The sequence below is a fragment of the Volvox carteri genome (genome assembly GCF_000143455.1).
Source record: "Volvox carteri f. nagariensis unplaced genomic scaffold VOLCAscaffold_15, whole genome shotgun sequence".
In the NCBI taxonomy this organism is placed as follows: Eukaryota; Viridiplantae; Chlorophyta; class Chlorophyceae; order Chlamydomonadales; family Volvocaceae; genus Volvox; species Volvox carteri.
In genome coordinates this window covers 83,489-99,053 of record NW_003307558.1, presented here as the reverse complement: position 1 = coordinate 99,053, position 15,565 = coordinate 83,489, and the positions used below count along the sequence as shown (strand labels likewise).

At 55.7% G+C, this 15,565-nt stretch overlaps 3 protein-coding genes across 3 annotated transcripts in view; 2 read left to right on the top strand and 1 right to left on the bottom strand.

The window, feature by feature from the left end:
• Nucleotides 1-1,701: 1,701 nt before the first annotated feature.
• Nucleotides 1,702-7,642, top strand: VOLCADRAFT_89965 (uncharacterized protein; the record flags this gene model as incomplete). Its single annotated transcript, XM_002949650.1, has 10 exons — nucleotides 1,702-1,715; nucleotides 2,409-2,439; nucleotides 2,945-3,155; nucleotides 3,247-3,455; nucleotides 3,738-4,076; nucleotides 5,667-5,830; nucleotides 6,109-6,216; nucleotides 6,534-6,591; nucleotides 7,163-7,235; nucleotides 7,434-7,642. The coding sequence occupies 10 exons, from the start codon at nucleotides 1,702-1,704 to the stop codon at nucleotides 7,640-7,642; spliced, it is 1,416 nt and encodes a 471-aa protein (XP_002949696.1).
• A 724-nt stretch (nucleotides 7,643-8,366) lies between these two features.
• On the top strand, nucleotides 8,367-12,738 carry VOLCADRAFT_89964 (uncharacterized protein; the record flags this gene model as incomplete). The annotated part of the gene is made up of 5 exons (XM_002949649.1): nucleotides 8,367-8,466; nucleotides 10,397-10,639; nucleotides 11,158-11,545; nucleotides 11,773-12,136; nucleotides 12,643-12,738. 5 exons carry the CDS (start codon nucleotides 8,367-8,369, stop codon nucleotides 12,736-12,738), a joined length of 1,191 nt encoding a protein of 396 aa, XP_002949695.1.
• A 1,194-nt stretch (nucleotides 12,739-13,932) lies between these two features.
• The window catches only part of VOLCADRAFT_89963 (uncharacterized protein), a gene marked incomplete at both ends in the record, with an annotated part of 4,623 nt that continues 2,990 nt past the window's right edge, over nucleotides 13,933-15,565 (bottom strand). The window contains 2 exons of the mRNA XM_002949533.1: nucleotides 13,933-14,505; nucleotides 15,025-15,180. Of these exons, the coding sequence (XP_002949579.1) occupies nucleotides 13,933-14,505; nucleotides 15,025-15,180 (729 nt within the window). The remainder of the gene's footprint in view (nucleotides 14,506-15,024; nucleotides 15,181-15,565) is intronic.

The following is a 15,565-nucleotide window of genomic DNA, read 5'->3' as shown; positions in this document are numbered from 1 at the left end:
TATCTTCACACCAGGTTATCAGCCTACCATTGCATAAGTCGTTTTAAACTCTTCCATTTGGCTCGCGAATACTACTTACCTAAGTCGCTCACGTTGATGCGCCTACTTTCCACGAACGATGCCAGACCAGCAAGGGCGGAAATCTACTTAAAGTGATATTTAAGCCGAAGCGATGTAGATTTTGCCAATCACTTTCCCAGGTACTGTAGAATGGCCGTTGCTTCGCTGGTGTTATATGAAATAGCTCTTCCTGGTTAGAGCAAACATGTTTGTATATTTTCCTCAGTGCTGCGTATAGTTAAAGCTTGCGCTGGTGTAGACAGCGGTTACATCCGCATACAAGTAGCTTTGTTATAAAATCAATTTATATTATAGCAGTCAATATTACAGCCACATAGTATTAAGGGATTTTGACAGCATACAGCTTTCTGTCGTGGGGCTAAAACGCTTGCGTATGTGGCAACGAACGGAGCTCCGGAGCCAGCACAAAACCACTTACCTGCCCGGGCAACACTTTACGACTCGTTGCTATGCTCATTGATAATGGAAGCACCTAAAGTAAGCACCCTCATCGTTTTGAAGCTACTGGCCATTTCCTGTTGCAGCCGGTTTCCTGTAGTTCCTAAACATTCGAGCACGCAATAAAACATACAAATGACCGCATTTACAACTTTGTATTTGAGGAGCCGCGGTGATAGGCTTAAAAGCCTGCTCCTCAGCTTTCAAACGCTGACCGATGAACGGCGCGCGCGGCGCACCGCGACATTATTCCGTGTTGTACCAGCCAAGAAATTGCATCACCTTGCAACCTTCCACGGACCAGGACCTACCCGAGTACTGGCAATGTTTCTGGATGCACCACTCATCCGCCAGGGCGGCGTTCCGTCTCAGGATGAAAGGATCTCTTTGCCTCTAAAAGCAGCACTTTGGCTTCGAAATGTAATTCGCAATCTTGAATCAAATTCCTCCTGAGATAAACCTAAAGCTCCTCCGCGAATCGGATTCCTAACGTCTGGAGCCTGGAGTTGATCAGCCCGCCAAGGCAAGGCGATCGTTCGCAGGACCCCTCGGACAAAAAGACGAACCGTCCAGACCAGCCCACGTCGTCGCAAGCAGCGGCACAACATTTGCCCTGCCAATTTGCATCTAACCTTGGCTATCCCAAGACCACAACACTCCTAACAAATACTCAAGCGCAGTCCGTACTTGAGGTGTCGCTTCTTCGCTTCATCATCGCGGTCAGGTAGGATTAATAGCTCCCGAACCAGTGTTTCGTTCATGGCGCATATTTTAGTTGTGAGAAGTATATGTAATCTTGCATCGATCTTCACGCTGCTGCACGGAATGTCACCCGTCGCGCCGCACATTAAACCTGCGCTTCGCGAGTAAGCGCGCGAGTAGTGAGCGAGGGCTCTAAACTAAACCAGCTCCCAGCAGATCAAAAGGCGAAGGCAGCTGTGCAGCATTAGCAGGGCCCCCTGGACACGTTTCCAGATTTCCCTGACCGCCAAGGCCGGACGCAGTGGTCACTGTGCTTTACTCCGCCTTCCTGCGTCCTGTCAGGGGCAAACGCATAAAGTCCGAAAGGTCATACCTCTCATATAGAAACCGGAAGGCGCACTCATCAGGTATGTTGTTTGGCCGCGCCCAGTGTTGCGAAACGGCGAGGGTAGGGCCATGACTATGCTGCTTGCCTCATCCATGGACGCTCGGAGGTGCGATTTCGAGGCGCATCTAGCTGATGCGCAAAGCAATGGAGTTGGGATCATGCGTTTGCAAATGAGCTAGACTCTCTCTGCCTTATCTGCTGTTAATCGGCCACAGACATTCCTTTCCCTTTGTAAAGCAACCGAATCGTCCTTGATGTGTATGATGTGTAGCGTCAGTCCACAAGCCGACCGCGGAAACCTCGGAGAGGCCCCCCGAGGTTTGACCTGCTTGGTTTAAAACCCGACGTTCGTTAAATAAAACGTCCCTTTCCCGCCGAAATGTCGCACAAATCGTGAAGATGCGATCTCACTGACAATCACACCCAGACGGACGCACAGGGGATACTTAGGGTTCATGGTTGAGGTTTAGGACGTTTGTATGCATGTTTGTATGCATGTTTGTATGCATGTTTGTATGCATGTCGGTATGCATGCATGTATGTACTGTGTCCCATAGGGTTATAAGTCATAAACGCAACACCTCTTCCATCGCCGCCGCCGTCCTCGCCATCGTCTTATAAAAATTGTCGCCAAGGCGTGGGGCGCCTGGGCTGCATGACGTCCGAGACAAAATTTACACGAATTGAGGCGGCGGCCGCCGCCGCCGCCGATGCTGCTGCGCCGCCACGCCACGGGCAATCGCCACCGTTTACGGCAGCACCGCAATCGTCATCACCGTCGTTGCCTTCCTCGCTCCAGCGACGCAGGAGCAGCGAAGCAGGAGCAGCCGGTGGGGCAGTCATTCCCGATCCCCGTGCTACCCTGCACAGGACATCATCGCACCGCCCGGCTGCTCATGCCGCCACCGCTGCCGCCGGCCCCGCTGGTGATCCCCCTCCGCTGGTGTCCGGAAGCTCGGGATTGCACGGGCGCGCGAGTCGGCGCACGTTTCTCTATCCGATGGGCCGCCAGCGGCACGCGGCCACTGCCGTACCTCCGCCGCAGCCATCGCCGCCGTCGGCGGGCTTCATGGCCTCACAGCCCCATCTACACCACCATCATCATCGGTACCGGCCAAAGTCTGCTGCTGATGGCAGCAATAACAACAGCGGTTGCAGCAGTGGGGGCGGCAGTAGCAACAGTGGTGGCATGCCAGCCACGGTTCCCGCCGTCAGCAGCCGCCAGTTGCGTTCGTACAGGTCGCTTCCCGTCGCAGCACTTGCCGCCGCCGCGGAGGCGTACCTGCATGTCCTCAGCCAGTACACACGGTCGTACTCGCCGCCGTTTCGCCGCAGGCGGGGTCCGCCGCCGCCGCCGCCGCCGCCGTCACACGCGCATCCGACACATTCATATTCCCACTCTGGATCGACGTCTACACCGGTGCCGTCTGCAGCAGGGGCGATGGCGGCGAGGGGCTTGCGGAACTCAGACAATTCGCTGGTAGCGGGGGGAAGTTCACCGCCGTTGTGCCCGGCAACACCGACGGCCGCGGATTCCGGGTTGGCGGTGGGCGGCACGGATTGCGCTGACGTTGCAACGGCTGTCGGCCTGCCGCCGCTGCTACTTGGCCGTACTGCCGTACTGCGGCGCACTGCAGACAATGGGGTCAACTGCCATGGCCCAACGGCTGCCCCTTCCACGTCCTCTGTTGCGGCAATTGGTGGTAAGGTTCAGGCGGCTGGAAATGCGGAGGCTTTGGTGGCTGCGGCTGAGGCGGCAAAGATGGGGGAGTGGGAGCTAGAGCTGGCGGGCGCGGCTGCAGCGGCAGTACCGGCTGAAGACGTTAGCCCGCTGCGCAGGGGAACGGTGGCCCTGGAGGGGAGGTTCTATCCGCCCATGGACAGCATCAGCAGCGGCGGCAGCATCAGCAGCGGATGTAGCAGTAGACATTACTCCTGCGATGGGTCGAGTGGTGGCTGTAGCTGCGCCAGCGGGTGCTTCAGCGATGCTACGAGTCGTCATGACAGCAGCGACAGCGTTTTTAGCAGCAGCCGCAGCGATGGCGGTGGCATTTGCAGTGATAGCGACAGCGGAACTGACGGCAGTGCCTGCAAAACTGCTGCTGCTTCAGCTGCTAACGCCACGAAGAGAAGTGTGAGGACGTTGGCTGCATGCGCATGTAGCAGCTGCGGTGACGCCATCATCGCTTCCGGTACCAACGGAAGCTACAGCCTTGCGAACAGTAGCAGTAGCAGCCCTCCGCCATTGGTGGTGCTACAGCCGCAAGAGCCGCCGGTCCCCCGGCCTCCGCCATACGTGCGCGCCTATACCGACGGCCGCAGTCCGTCCTTCAAGTTGCCTCTGCCGTACCAGGTGTTGGCCCAGGTGACGCTGGGTCTGTACGTCGGCTGGCCGTACCTACTGCTCATGTTGGCAGTAGCAGCTCTCTGGGGATCGGTCACGGCGGCTGTCGTACTGGCTGTGCTTGTGGGTACGCTGCTAATGCCGGCGCGGCAGCAATGGGATGCGTTCATGAACTCATCCCTACTCAAGTAAGGGAAGTTCACATCTTCGGTTTTCTGGACCGCTAAATCTGTCAGAGTTTTAATATCTTGTTTACTTTTATTCCCCAGTTGTGGGCTGTTGTTGGCTGTTGTGGGCTGTTGTTCAAAGGGTAGTGGCTGCCATATCCCGAGCTTCAACATGGCACGGGCCAAGGAAGATGTCCCCAGTCCTGAAACCTCTGCCTTCGCCAGGATAAATAGTTAGCAGTTGTTTTTATACATTCATATGCAGTCAATTAATTGTATACATTTATATACAGTCGACTAGGAAACCAGTTTAATAAGACTTAAACACTAATCACTGGACGGGGGTTGCAATCAGGACAAAGGAGACCTGAAATTGCTAGAAGTTAGGTGGCGGCTATAAATGTAGGAGACGAAGTACTTCATGGTACATAGGATGGGAACAAAAGTGAAAGTGAATGGTCAGGAATTCATGAAATAGGCGTGGAAGAAATAGCAAAAAAACTATAGGGGGATCAACCGATGCTAAGTTAGGTATGGAAGTTATGCACGGACGTAACGCGATATGCCGCTATTGTTTCTGGAGCAAGAGGAGTTCCAAGTGTAAATATAAATAATTGGAAATGTTTTAGGACTATGCTTATTTGAATTACAAGCAAAAATGAAATAAAAGCAATCTGGAACCTAGCAATCAGCTAGAGACATTTTTGCTTTGCCCTTCAAAGTCCACTACAAATTCAAAAACTATACTGACTTCCAGAGCCTGATCCAGCAATACCGCGTGAATGATGAAGTCCTTAGGGTTGTAAAGTACTGTTCGCCTCCAATCTCCCCCCTCTCGTTCCCCGTTTCTTCCAAGACGCGTCCACATCAGATACCGGATCGCCCTCACACACACTCACACACACACACTCACACTCACACACACTCACACTCACACTCACTCACACACACTCACACTCACACTCACTCACACACACTCACGCACGCACGCACATACGCACACTCTGGCTCTTCATCCGCTCCCTCCCTGCCTTGCTGATAGGCTGTGGCGGGCCTACTTCAATTATTCCTTTCTGTACGAGGAGTTACCCGATTTGAGTCGTCCGCACATCTTCGTGATGAGCCCGCATGGGGCATTCCCGCTGTCCCAGGTGGGCGGTTAGTGCTGCTGCAGCTGCTGCTGCTATGTTACTGCTGCTACTGCTACTGCTGCTATGTCAATGCTGCGACTGTTGCTAGTGCTGCTGCTCTGTTACTGCTGTTATTGCCTGGGGCTGCTGCTACTGTTACTGCTACTGCTACTGGGCTTTGGATGCTGTATGTATGCATGTAAATATTCGCACACAATACAACTGTCTGAGCTGCATGGCATGGCAGGGCTGCGTCCGGGCTTTGAGTTTAGGGATCATTACATGAAAAGAGGCCATGCAACATGCAGCCTTCAGTGAAGGCCCTTCACCCCAACCCCTGCTACCGGGCAACAAATGACTTTCCCCCACCCAACCACCCAACCACCCACACAACTCATTACCGGCCCCCTCTGCAGATGCTAGCGGGCAGCCTGGGCAGCTTGCTGTGGCCTGGCCACCCCATGTACTGTCTGGCTGCGTCCTGCGTCTTCTACGTGCCCCTCTGGCGCCACATCAAGTCCTGGATGGGCGCAGCACCCGCACACCGGGATACTGCCATGCACCTGCTGAAGACCCGCGGGTCAGTCGTACCTGGTGGTGTTGTGCTCATGATGACGGTTGATCGGCGCTCGGGGCATGACGAGTTGCGGGAGTATGCCGCTGTGCAATAAATCGCTTTCATGATATGTATATATATTCAATACTTCTGAGTATTGATTGATGCATCTTGGCACTGGAACCACGGCACTAGGGGCGGAGACATCTCAGTGCCGTACGTTTGCACTTAAGGGAGTTAAATACTTGGGGGTTGCGTTAGTCTTCGTGCGCCGCCTCCTGATAATGGACAATCGCGTGTAGGTCTGTGGCGGTGTTGCCCGGGGGAATAGCGGAGATGTTCGCCCAGGCGGAGGTGGGTGGCTCGGAGCGGGAGCGCATCAAGATGCTGGGCCGCCGTGGGTTTGTGAGGTAAGTTGAGGTGGTGTGAGGTAAGGTGAGGTAGCCTTCTGGAGAGAGGTGGAAGAGTCGCCACATGGGTACGTCGGAGCATCCGATGGAAGGCGGACTCTACGCATAAGCGCCTGCGATCGTTTGCGGTGCTACACAAGCTGGATTCTGGATTCTGAATCGTAGATCCTGGATTCTGAATCGTAGATCCTGGATTCTGGGTCCTGTGCGTGATCACCCCATGAGCCGCTGCTTACAGCGTGAACGCGACGCGTATCTGAACGCGCGTGTGCTGATACACTTCTTGCATGATGTGTCGTCATTATTTTCCTGAACAGGCTGGCGCTGGAGACAGGCGTGCCCATCGTACCCGTGTACCACTTTGGAAACAGCCAGGTGGGTGCTCACGTGAGGCGGGAATGCGCCTCGCGAGCGAAGGTTTGCTGTGGATGAGAAGTGTGTGTATGTGTGCCCGTTTTGCGTTCTGTGCCCGTTTTGTGTGTGTGTGTGTGTGTGTGTGTGTGTGTGTGTGTGTGTGTGTGTGTGTGTGTGTGTGGTTGGGGAATGGGTTAAGCGTATAGTCCTCAGGTCCACCTGCGGCAGGGGCCCTTTGTGGTGGTGGCGGCTTCTCCGTACTACAGCTCCTTCCGCTTCCAGCGAAGGTCCTCATGGCCCTGAGCTGAGAGCTCGTGAGATGGCCATCCAGGCCGGGAGCTGTGATCCCCTTTGACGTGTGTGTGGACGCAGTGCATGAACGACGGTGGGCTGTTTAAATCGGATCGGCGGGTGGATTTTGTTGTTCACCAGAGGCCTCTGAGGGACAGCAGGTCGCTTATTCCGATCCAGGCTGCGGGCCCTGCGGCTAGCGGGATCCCACATTCCGCTCTGCCATCAGCATCCCAATCCAAAGGCATGTACTTGATCGCCAAATCATATTGGCCTGAACCCCGCCCATGGCGCACTGCAGCTGCTTTCCTTCGGGCCTGCGGCTCTGCAGCCTCTTTCTCGAAAGTTGCGAGTGGCGCTTGGGACTATTATGGGTGAGTGAGGGGGGGGGCCAGGGGAGGAGAGGCAGTTGAGCCGGTGGGGTCTGTGTGTTTTGTACAGATGTACGGGTTTGAGATAGAGGGCGTTTATGTCGGAGGGGAGGAAGCGCAGCTGAGAATGGTCGGCCTTGATGCGTCCGCGCCAGCGCCTGAGTGTGGAGTTCCCGCCTTCCCCACTTCCCCACATCTCAGGACTGTGGGGGCTGCCCGTACCGCGACCCCAACCGCTGTTCATGTGCATCGGGCGCGCTGTCCGCGTGCCGTACACCGACCCACATGACGAACGCTTCGAGCAACTGGTGGACGAGACGCTTGAGAAGGTGGTGGCGGCATTCCAGAGGTTGTATAACGAGTACGGCAGCGAGTACGGCTGGCCGGATCGACCTCTGGAGGTCTGGTAATGAAATATCTCCGGTGCTCTTCTGCTTGCTGCTGATGCTCGTTGGTTTCGCTGCCATATTTGTTTGTTTGTGTGTGTTGGGGGGGAGATGATGACGGAAGGCCGGTATGAAGTTGTTGACACACACACACACACGTCCTCCTCCATGGGGGGCTGTACACCACCTACCGGGTTTGCGACGTCCGTGTCGGTGGATGAGTGGGTCGGAGAAGGCCGTCCCCGTATCCCGAACGGTGAACACCCTGGTCTCATATGGCTGTGTACTTTTTATATAAGACGGCGTAGAGCCCTGGCTACATAAGTATTGCGGCGGTCACACTATGGAACGGCAGGTTGTAGATTGTTGGGTTGGTGGGTTAAAGAAGAGGGGATATTAGTAGGGTAGTTGGTCAGCCGGGCAGCAAGGCCGGCAGTCGGGCAGCTAGACGCGCAGGTGGATAGATAGGTCCGATAGATAGGTCCGGCACAAGCTCGGGCGCTGTAGGGGCAATGGGCGCCCGGGGCCTGCGGTCTATGGTGGCCGTCATCGATCCGCGAACCAGGGTGATGATCTCCCGAGCATCTTCCCCCTTCTCGTAGATAGTTGCGAAAATGAAGTTGGGACTGTCGCGAGCCGGATGTGCTGTTGTGGGTAGTCGTCGTGTCCCGTGTATTCAGATAGGGTCGAGGTGGTTGGCGCTGGGCGTGGAATTTCACACAGGTATACATTTTTTAGTGTACGAAATATGCGTGTGTGGATTGCCGGATTTTTTTCTGGGATTGGAATCTGGAAACAAGTCCCCACAAAGCCCAACTCGTTTGATCAGAGTGGAGGATGGCGCGATGGTGAGTCCTACAGGACCATAGTCGTGGAGTTGAGGAGGGACAGTTGTGGAGTGGTGGTTCTGGTAATTCTCTAAAACCCCGGGGGGATGACGGGAGGGACGACTAGGAGTGCGCTGGAGGGTGGTCAGTCGCTGTTTGTTTAGTCTAAAGATAGTTGTCGTCGAGGATTGGGCGACGACTTCCTGAATGGACACGCGCACATCCCCAGGCGCAGCTGAAAAAAATGAGTTGCACCTGTCTCGCCACTGTTGGTTGTCGGTTGGAAATACGATTGTGATTTGCTTGTTATTCCGTTCCCGCGGTCAGCAAAGACAGTTGGTCTGTATACTGCTCTTGTTCATGATGTGGTTTGTTACATATGCCTTTTATGGGGAGGAGCGTCGGGTGTGTTGTTGTTGAATTGACTCGTTCGCATTCGCGTCTCGTTACGTAATATGCGCTTCCAAGTAGCTATTTTAGTCAGCGTAGCAACGCAGACACATTGCTGATGTTTTCTCGTTGCGGTGGAGGTGTTGTACGCGTACATCAGGTCCCTTTCATTGATCGGTTCTATCAGTTGCAGACGATATTGTGTAAGGCTGCGGGGGGATTATGTACCTACCGTTGACATTTCTCCGTACTTGGCGTACACATCTTACACATGTGGAGGAAGAGGAAGAGGGGGAGGACACCTTCACCCCGCCTGAAGTGGAGAGGGTTTGCTGTTTTGTAGACGGCGCGTCAGGCAGACAGATAGATAGATGCGTATAGCCGGTATGAAATATAGAGATTTCCTGTTGATTTAAAAGATGTCTGGATTGTGGCCTAATGCCGGATGTGCGGACGAGAAATTGAAGTAAAAGCGCCACCAACGCGTAACTGGTTGAATCCTAGCTGTTGTCGTTGCTGCTGTTGTTGCTTTCGTTGCAACTGCGACCTAATGACAGTTTGTAATAGAAGCGGAATTAGCTCGGTGAAAGGCAGGCTTATCGTACTATGTGCGTACTACCTTGGAAATAAGACATGGAACCAAACAGATGTTTTACCTGATCGTGCTGCATCTACGTAAGATGTCAGAATCGCATATTGTTCTTGTAACAACATCAAGAATCGCATATGCCTGCATTATATAGTTACAATGCGGTATGCGCGAAGCGAGTATAGCCTCTAAGCTGTGTACGGCAGTCGTACGGCTTGCCAAATTTTGAATTTGTCACCTCAGCTATTAGCTGACAGCTAACAGCTCCACATATCCGGCATTCTGCCTACACTATTGGAGCTTCCAGCTGCTCTCACTTCAAATTCCAAGACCTTACCGACTACTCTCAATACTCATCGACGCCCTACCATAACAATTAGACACCGCCGCCGACCGCCTCCCTAAAAACCAGGAGCAGTCCCAGCATAAACAAAGAATGACGGGTAAGAAGGCAAAGACAACGGGAGGCAACATGGTCAACGCAGGAGCCATCGAAGCAGCCGGCGACGGGGAATTGGGTTCATTGCCGCCAGCCACTCAACGCGATCTAGAAGCCGCCGAGGCGCTTTTGAGCCGGAACGTCGACCAGGCCGCTCTTCGGACGTGGTCAAAGACATCAACGCCCTGCCATCCGCATGAGAGCTGCTTTCTGCTATCGGCCTTGGGGCCTCATTGCCATGTTAGCGCGGTCCTGTCGACCATGACGGCTTCCAGGCGCAGGTGGCCGGCTTCGGACCGGACCTGTCCTTCCTTCCGAGAATTTCTTCATGCACTTACTTAACAGCGACACGGAGGCACTGGACAGGTTGCGGGCTCTGGTGGCCCTGTCCCCTATGCCGCAGGTCGCCTCCACGTAGCCTGTTTTGGGTGCTGTCATCCCGGGAGCGGTGGCTTCCCCCCGCTTTGTAGCCTCAGTCTCCACGAGCTCCGGGCTCTATTCATCTCCCCCGTTCTTTGTCTCTTTCCATGCAGGGGATATGGCCGCCACAATACTGGCTGCATTGCTCGTGGCCGCGGGTTTTAGAGCCCCTGCACCCACGCAGCCCCCACCTGCCCAACCAGACAACACACAAGTGGAGACCAAGAACACCGCCAAGCGTCCTGCACCTGGCCCCGCAGAGCCCGCCCAGCCCCGGAGCAAGGGCGCCCGGCAAGCCCAGGAACCCCATCAGGCCGCAGGCGCCCCATCGAGGAGTGAAAGAGTGGCCCCAGAAGGTGAGAACCCAACACCTTTGCCTGATGACCCGCCTTGTGAAGCCGCACCTCCTAGCACGGGTAGTAGTGATAGGCCTAAGATGCGGGAGCGCTTGAGAGCTTGTGCCGCGGTCTGGAAGGCGATAGTGGTCAACCAGCTGCCACAATACTATCTTCAATTTCTTCACGCCAGATACCGCGGGTGTGGATGCTTTAGGTTCCACTGGGAGCGGAACTGCTGGGCGAACCTGCATTTCGGTTTGCTACTCACGGTGTGCAAGGCGCGCATCTGCCTGATTGTTCCCCGCTGGCCGACGCGCGACTGATGGTCCTACCTGACTCAGCACGGGAAGTGGTTTGCACCTTGCGTCCACGGGCTAAGAGAGCTGGGCAAGGCGTATGACCTCTTCCTGCCCGGGTCTTCGGGAAACGAGGTCCCAAAAAGTTGGCTGTCGCTTGCACTCCTTGCCGACTTCTAAACCCCTTCCCCGCGCCTGATCGCTGTGGCCCCTGATCCTTATGCCCCCTGGCTTTCACAGGAGTTAAGGCACGCGCGCAGACACTGCTTGGCCAGGTGCCCTTGGACGCCAACCCAATGATCGAGGGTCTAGCTCTGGCGTTGGCAAGCGAGGCCCACAAAGCGCGAGCTAGCAGCACGGTCGCGCAGTACAAGGAGCCATGGCAGGAGTTCCTAGATTGGGCAGAGCTACTACACATTCGGGCGAGCGACGTTTACGATATCAGGCCAGAGATAGTGGCTATGTACCTGATGCACGTCTACCAAACCGCGCAAGCGGATGAAGCAGGCCCGGGTCGTGTCGCAAGGGCGACTGCTGCTATTGCCTGCCACTTTTTTTTCGCAGGCCGCCCCTCCCCCACGGAGCACCCAGCATGCAAACTCGTACGGGACCTGAGCAGGCGCACACTGTAAGGGAAGAAGTTGCAGAGGGAAAGCATGTAACTAGAGCATGTCCGCATGTTGGCTGCTCACTTCGCTGGGCCGGACGCATCACTGCCAGACCTGATGATGGTAGCGGCCATATCGGTCATGTTCGCGGGCTTCCTGAGGTTCAACGACCTAGCCCACATCTCCGTCACGTACGATCTGCTCGCCCTGCGCGACACCCACATGGCGATTACACTACACTGCCCAGATCCAAAACGGACCAGGAGTGCAAAGGGCAGACCGTGGGGATTGCACGTGCAGGGAGCGTGGCTTGCCCAGTGGGCTTGTCAGAGGGGCTGCTGTCGCTTTGTAGCTACGCCCGTGTCCCCAGCTCCCCCTCGGAGGATGTGGGTCGGCTACTGCGCAGGGTAAAGGCGACACAGCAAGGCCAGCAGCTGCAGCAGAGGACCGGCTCTGTTCAGTCACCTATCAGCAGCCTCAGCTCTAACCTCATTCCGGAAGAAGCTCGCTGTCATGTACAGCGCCGTGGGCATCAAGCGCGGAATCATACCACACTCCATGCACATCAGGGGAAACAGCACAGCAGCAGCCAGAGGGGCACCAAGAGGCTAGTAAGGCCGCTGGCCGCTGGATGACGGACGCAATTGTGCAGCTAGACACCCGGCTTCAAGACGATGCCGCACGTATGAAGGTTGGCCTTCGCCTGAGCTATGGGCCACCAGGGGCCGCCTCCTGCGATCTTTCCTCTGCAGTAGTGTAAGGCCCTTGGCAGCCCCGGTTCCGCCTTGCCGTGTCCTATCCGGCACTTCGAACGCATCCGTACAGCCATGAAGGCTATAGGGTATAACTACAATGACAAGCTGTGTAGAATGATTACACTAGATACTTTGATTTGCCACCGGAATTGTGACAGCTGCAGAGTGTGATACATAGCATGCATACGGCTCCTGACGCTAAGCACGGTAGCGGTAGCAGCACTGGTGGTGGCAATAGCACAAAGCGACAAACATACACTCTGTCTAGATGGACAGATGACGGCAGACTGGACACCGAATGCATCTTCCTCGACTTTCCCTCCTCACCCCCCCCCACACACCCTTTTCAACCGTCTGTGGAGATATGCGGAGAGAGGCTCCTAATTCTCGACGTAGTGTACGGGCGGACTGGTGTGCCGTACAACCCAGCTGTGTACACGTGCGCGGGGAATGCATAGCAGGTGAAAACGAGGAGTCTCACATGTGGGCAGGAAACCAGATTGGAAGACTGTTGGATGTTGGACGACTAAGACAACGATTATGAAACGGAAATTATGAAACCAAATCAACAACAGCAACCAGGGGCAGCAGCATCACCACCAATGAGAAATAAGTCACCATCGCACAAACAAACATACATACAAGCACATATCACCTCGCCAGCCGGCTCGTCTGCCCCCTGAGTCTCTGACCCTCCTCAAAGCCGTCCCACCGTCTTCAAAATGGCGTTTTGCTGCGGCTCAGAATTGCGCATTACTGGTGCCAGGTGAAGCAGTAGTAGCAGCAGCAGCCATACACCTTCCACCTTCCACCCCCCGGGGGATTCAGCCGCCATCCACCGGACGATATCATCCTTCACTGGACTGCGCACTCAATCAAACAGCTTACTGACACGAAACACATCCAGGCAAAACATGGAAAGGAGAAATAATTTGCGATATACGTGCAGACACGTCAGCACACTGTAGGTACGGCAATATATGGCAGCGTAAGCGACTAACATGCGCATTTGTGTTTCACAAAACCGACACAAAGCATAGTTCAGTTAAAAGGAATATTCAGCAGGTATGCCATGCACGACAAACACGCATACAAACGCACATGCACACACTCGCGCCATGCCGACACAGCGACATGAACAACAAAACGCCGCAATTATGATCCCTACATGCGCAAACCTACACACACACGCACATACACACGCAAGTCCTTTTTCTTAAGCTGAGCTCTGAAACCACCTCCATGGCACCCGCTATGTCACTCTTCTCAGTTTTCCGGCGTTGCGATCCCATTCCGTTCGATTTTAGACCGCAAACACACACATACACGTACATACATACATGCATGATATAGCAGCGGCAGCTGCTGCTGCTGCTTTGAATGCGCTACGTAATCATACACACAGCCGCTGAGGTGTACACGCCTTCAAAAACCACACAGACACACAAACAGACACACAAGCCACTCGTCATTCTCCCTCCCTCTCTCTTTCGTACACCAACATACACATACACCATCATGCAAACAATTCCCTCTTCTCGGGGCCCCTCACGCTCACAACAACCTTTCAACCCCCCCTCCACCCCTCACTCGCCTTCCCCCTACCCAGCCTCCCCCCCAAGCTCCCTCACCATCCCAATCAGCCGCGAGCCTCACACCGACAAGCCCCCCTCCACCCTCAACCCCATCCCTCCCCCCGAGCCCACACCCACTCCCGGCCCCAGCCCCAGCGCCTCCCTATCGGGCAACCGACCATTCAACACAAACTCTCCTAGACATTCCGGCACGCGGACACCCCGCAGCCACCCCGCCAACACCTCCCCCTCCACCCTCTCCTCGCGCTGCAAATCCTCACTAAGGCCGCTGTGTACGGCAACATTCCCCGCCACCACCGCCATCGCAACCGTCAACGCTCCCTCCACAAGCTCCCGTACCTCCCTCTCCACCAACCGACCCACATCGCCACCACCCTCCCGGAGAAAAGCCAAGCCCTCGCCGCCGTCCGCTCCGCCCGAGGCCAATACGGCAACGTTCACAGGGCCCAGCAGGCGGCTCATGCCGTACTCGGATACGGCACGTGTGGCCAAGTCAGTAGCGCGGCGGATGTCGTCTGCAGCTCCGGTGGACACCGCGGGACACGAGAGGTGCTCCGCCGCCCTCCCCCCCATCAGCACTGCCAGCTGGGCTCGGATCTCGCAATCGAACATCAGGGCGCGGTCCTCAGACTGGACGGGACCGAGGGTGGGTGGGGGTGGGTGGGGAGAGAGGGAGATATGCGTGTGGGGGGAGGGGGGATGGGAAAGACGAACCACAAACGAGTGAAGCTGATGCCGGGGAGGGCGGAGGGGGAAAGACGAACCACACACGATTGAGGGGGGAGGGGGGGGGGGGAGGGGGGGGGAGGTAAAAGCAAGTGGCGATGCGGATGAAGCGAAGCATCAGCTGCGGGCGGACTTTGGGAGCACCGAGGCAGCAGCACTGCCCTGGGCGCCCATGGCGATTGGAGCGCGGGAACGAGGTGAGGAGGAGTGGGGGAATCAAGGGGCGATTCCTGCCCTCAGTAGCGCGCATACATGTGTTATGTCTGTATGTGTTAACAGCCTCCACCCGACACAATGGAGCCCTAACACAAGTCTGAAACACAGCTCCGTGACGCCGTACACGTCACAAACACGTGGTGTACCGTGTACAATCTTCCCATTTTTAGGTATCTGCCATATGCGATAGGTACGACAACGTCGTACCTTTGGAGGCGTGTACGTGAAGCCCAGCGCTCCCCCCGTCCTGGGTACGATGGACAGACGGGCGGGCTCTCCGAAACCATCGAGCAATTTGGCCACCGCCGCCCCGACCAGGGCGTGTCCTACCTCATGGCGAGCTACCACCGCCTTCTCAACGCCCTGCAGTACGACAAAACACACACACGCACATATGTTCCTCCTTTCTTCCCTTCCAACTGTACAACTGAGTTGCCCTTAATAATTAATAATTAACAAGACACACACACGCGAAGAAGCGCCTCAACAAGGCATACTCGGGGTAACCCCCAATTGCTAAACTGTGAGTGTACGTCTGTATGCATGTGTTTCCAGGAGAACACCCACGGCCCACTGCTACCCCCCGTACACACACACCTCTCCCAGTCCAGCCTCCCATCCCCTCCTTCTCCCCTCCTTCCCCCCTCTCCCCCACCCCCCCCACCGACCCTCCCCCCCACCCCACCCCACCCCACCCCACCCCACCCCACCCCACACACATACCTGCAATATGCTCCTCTTCTTCTCA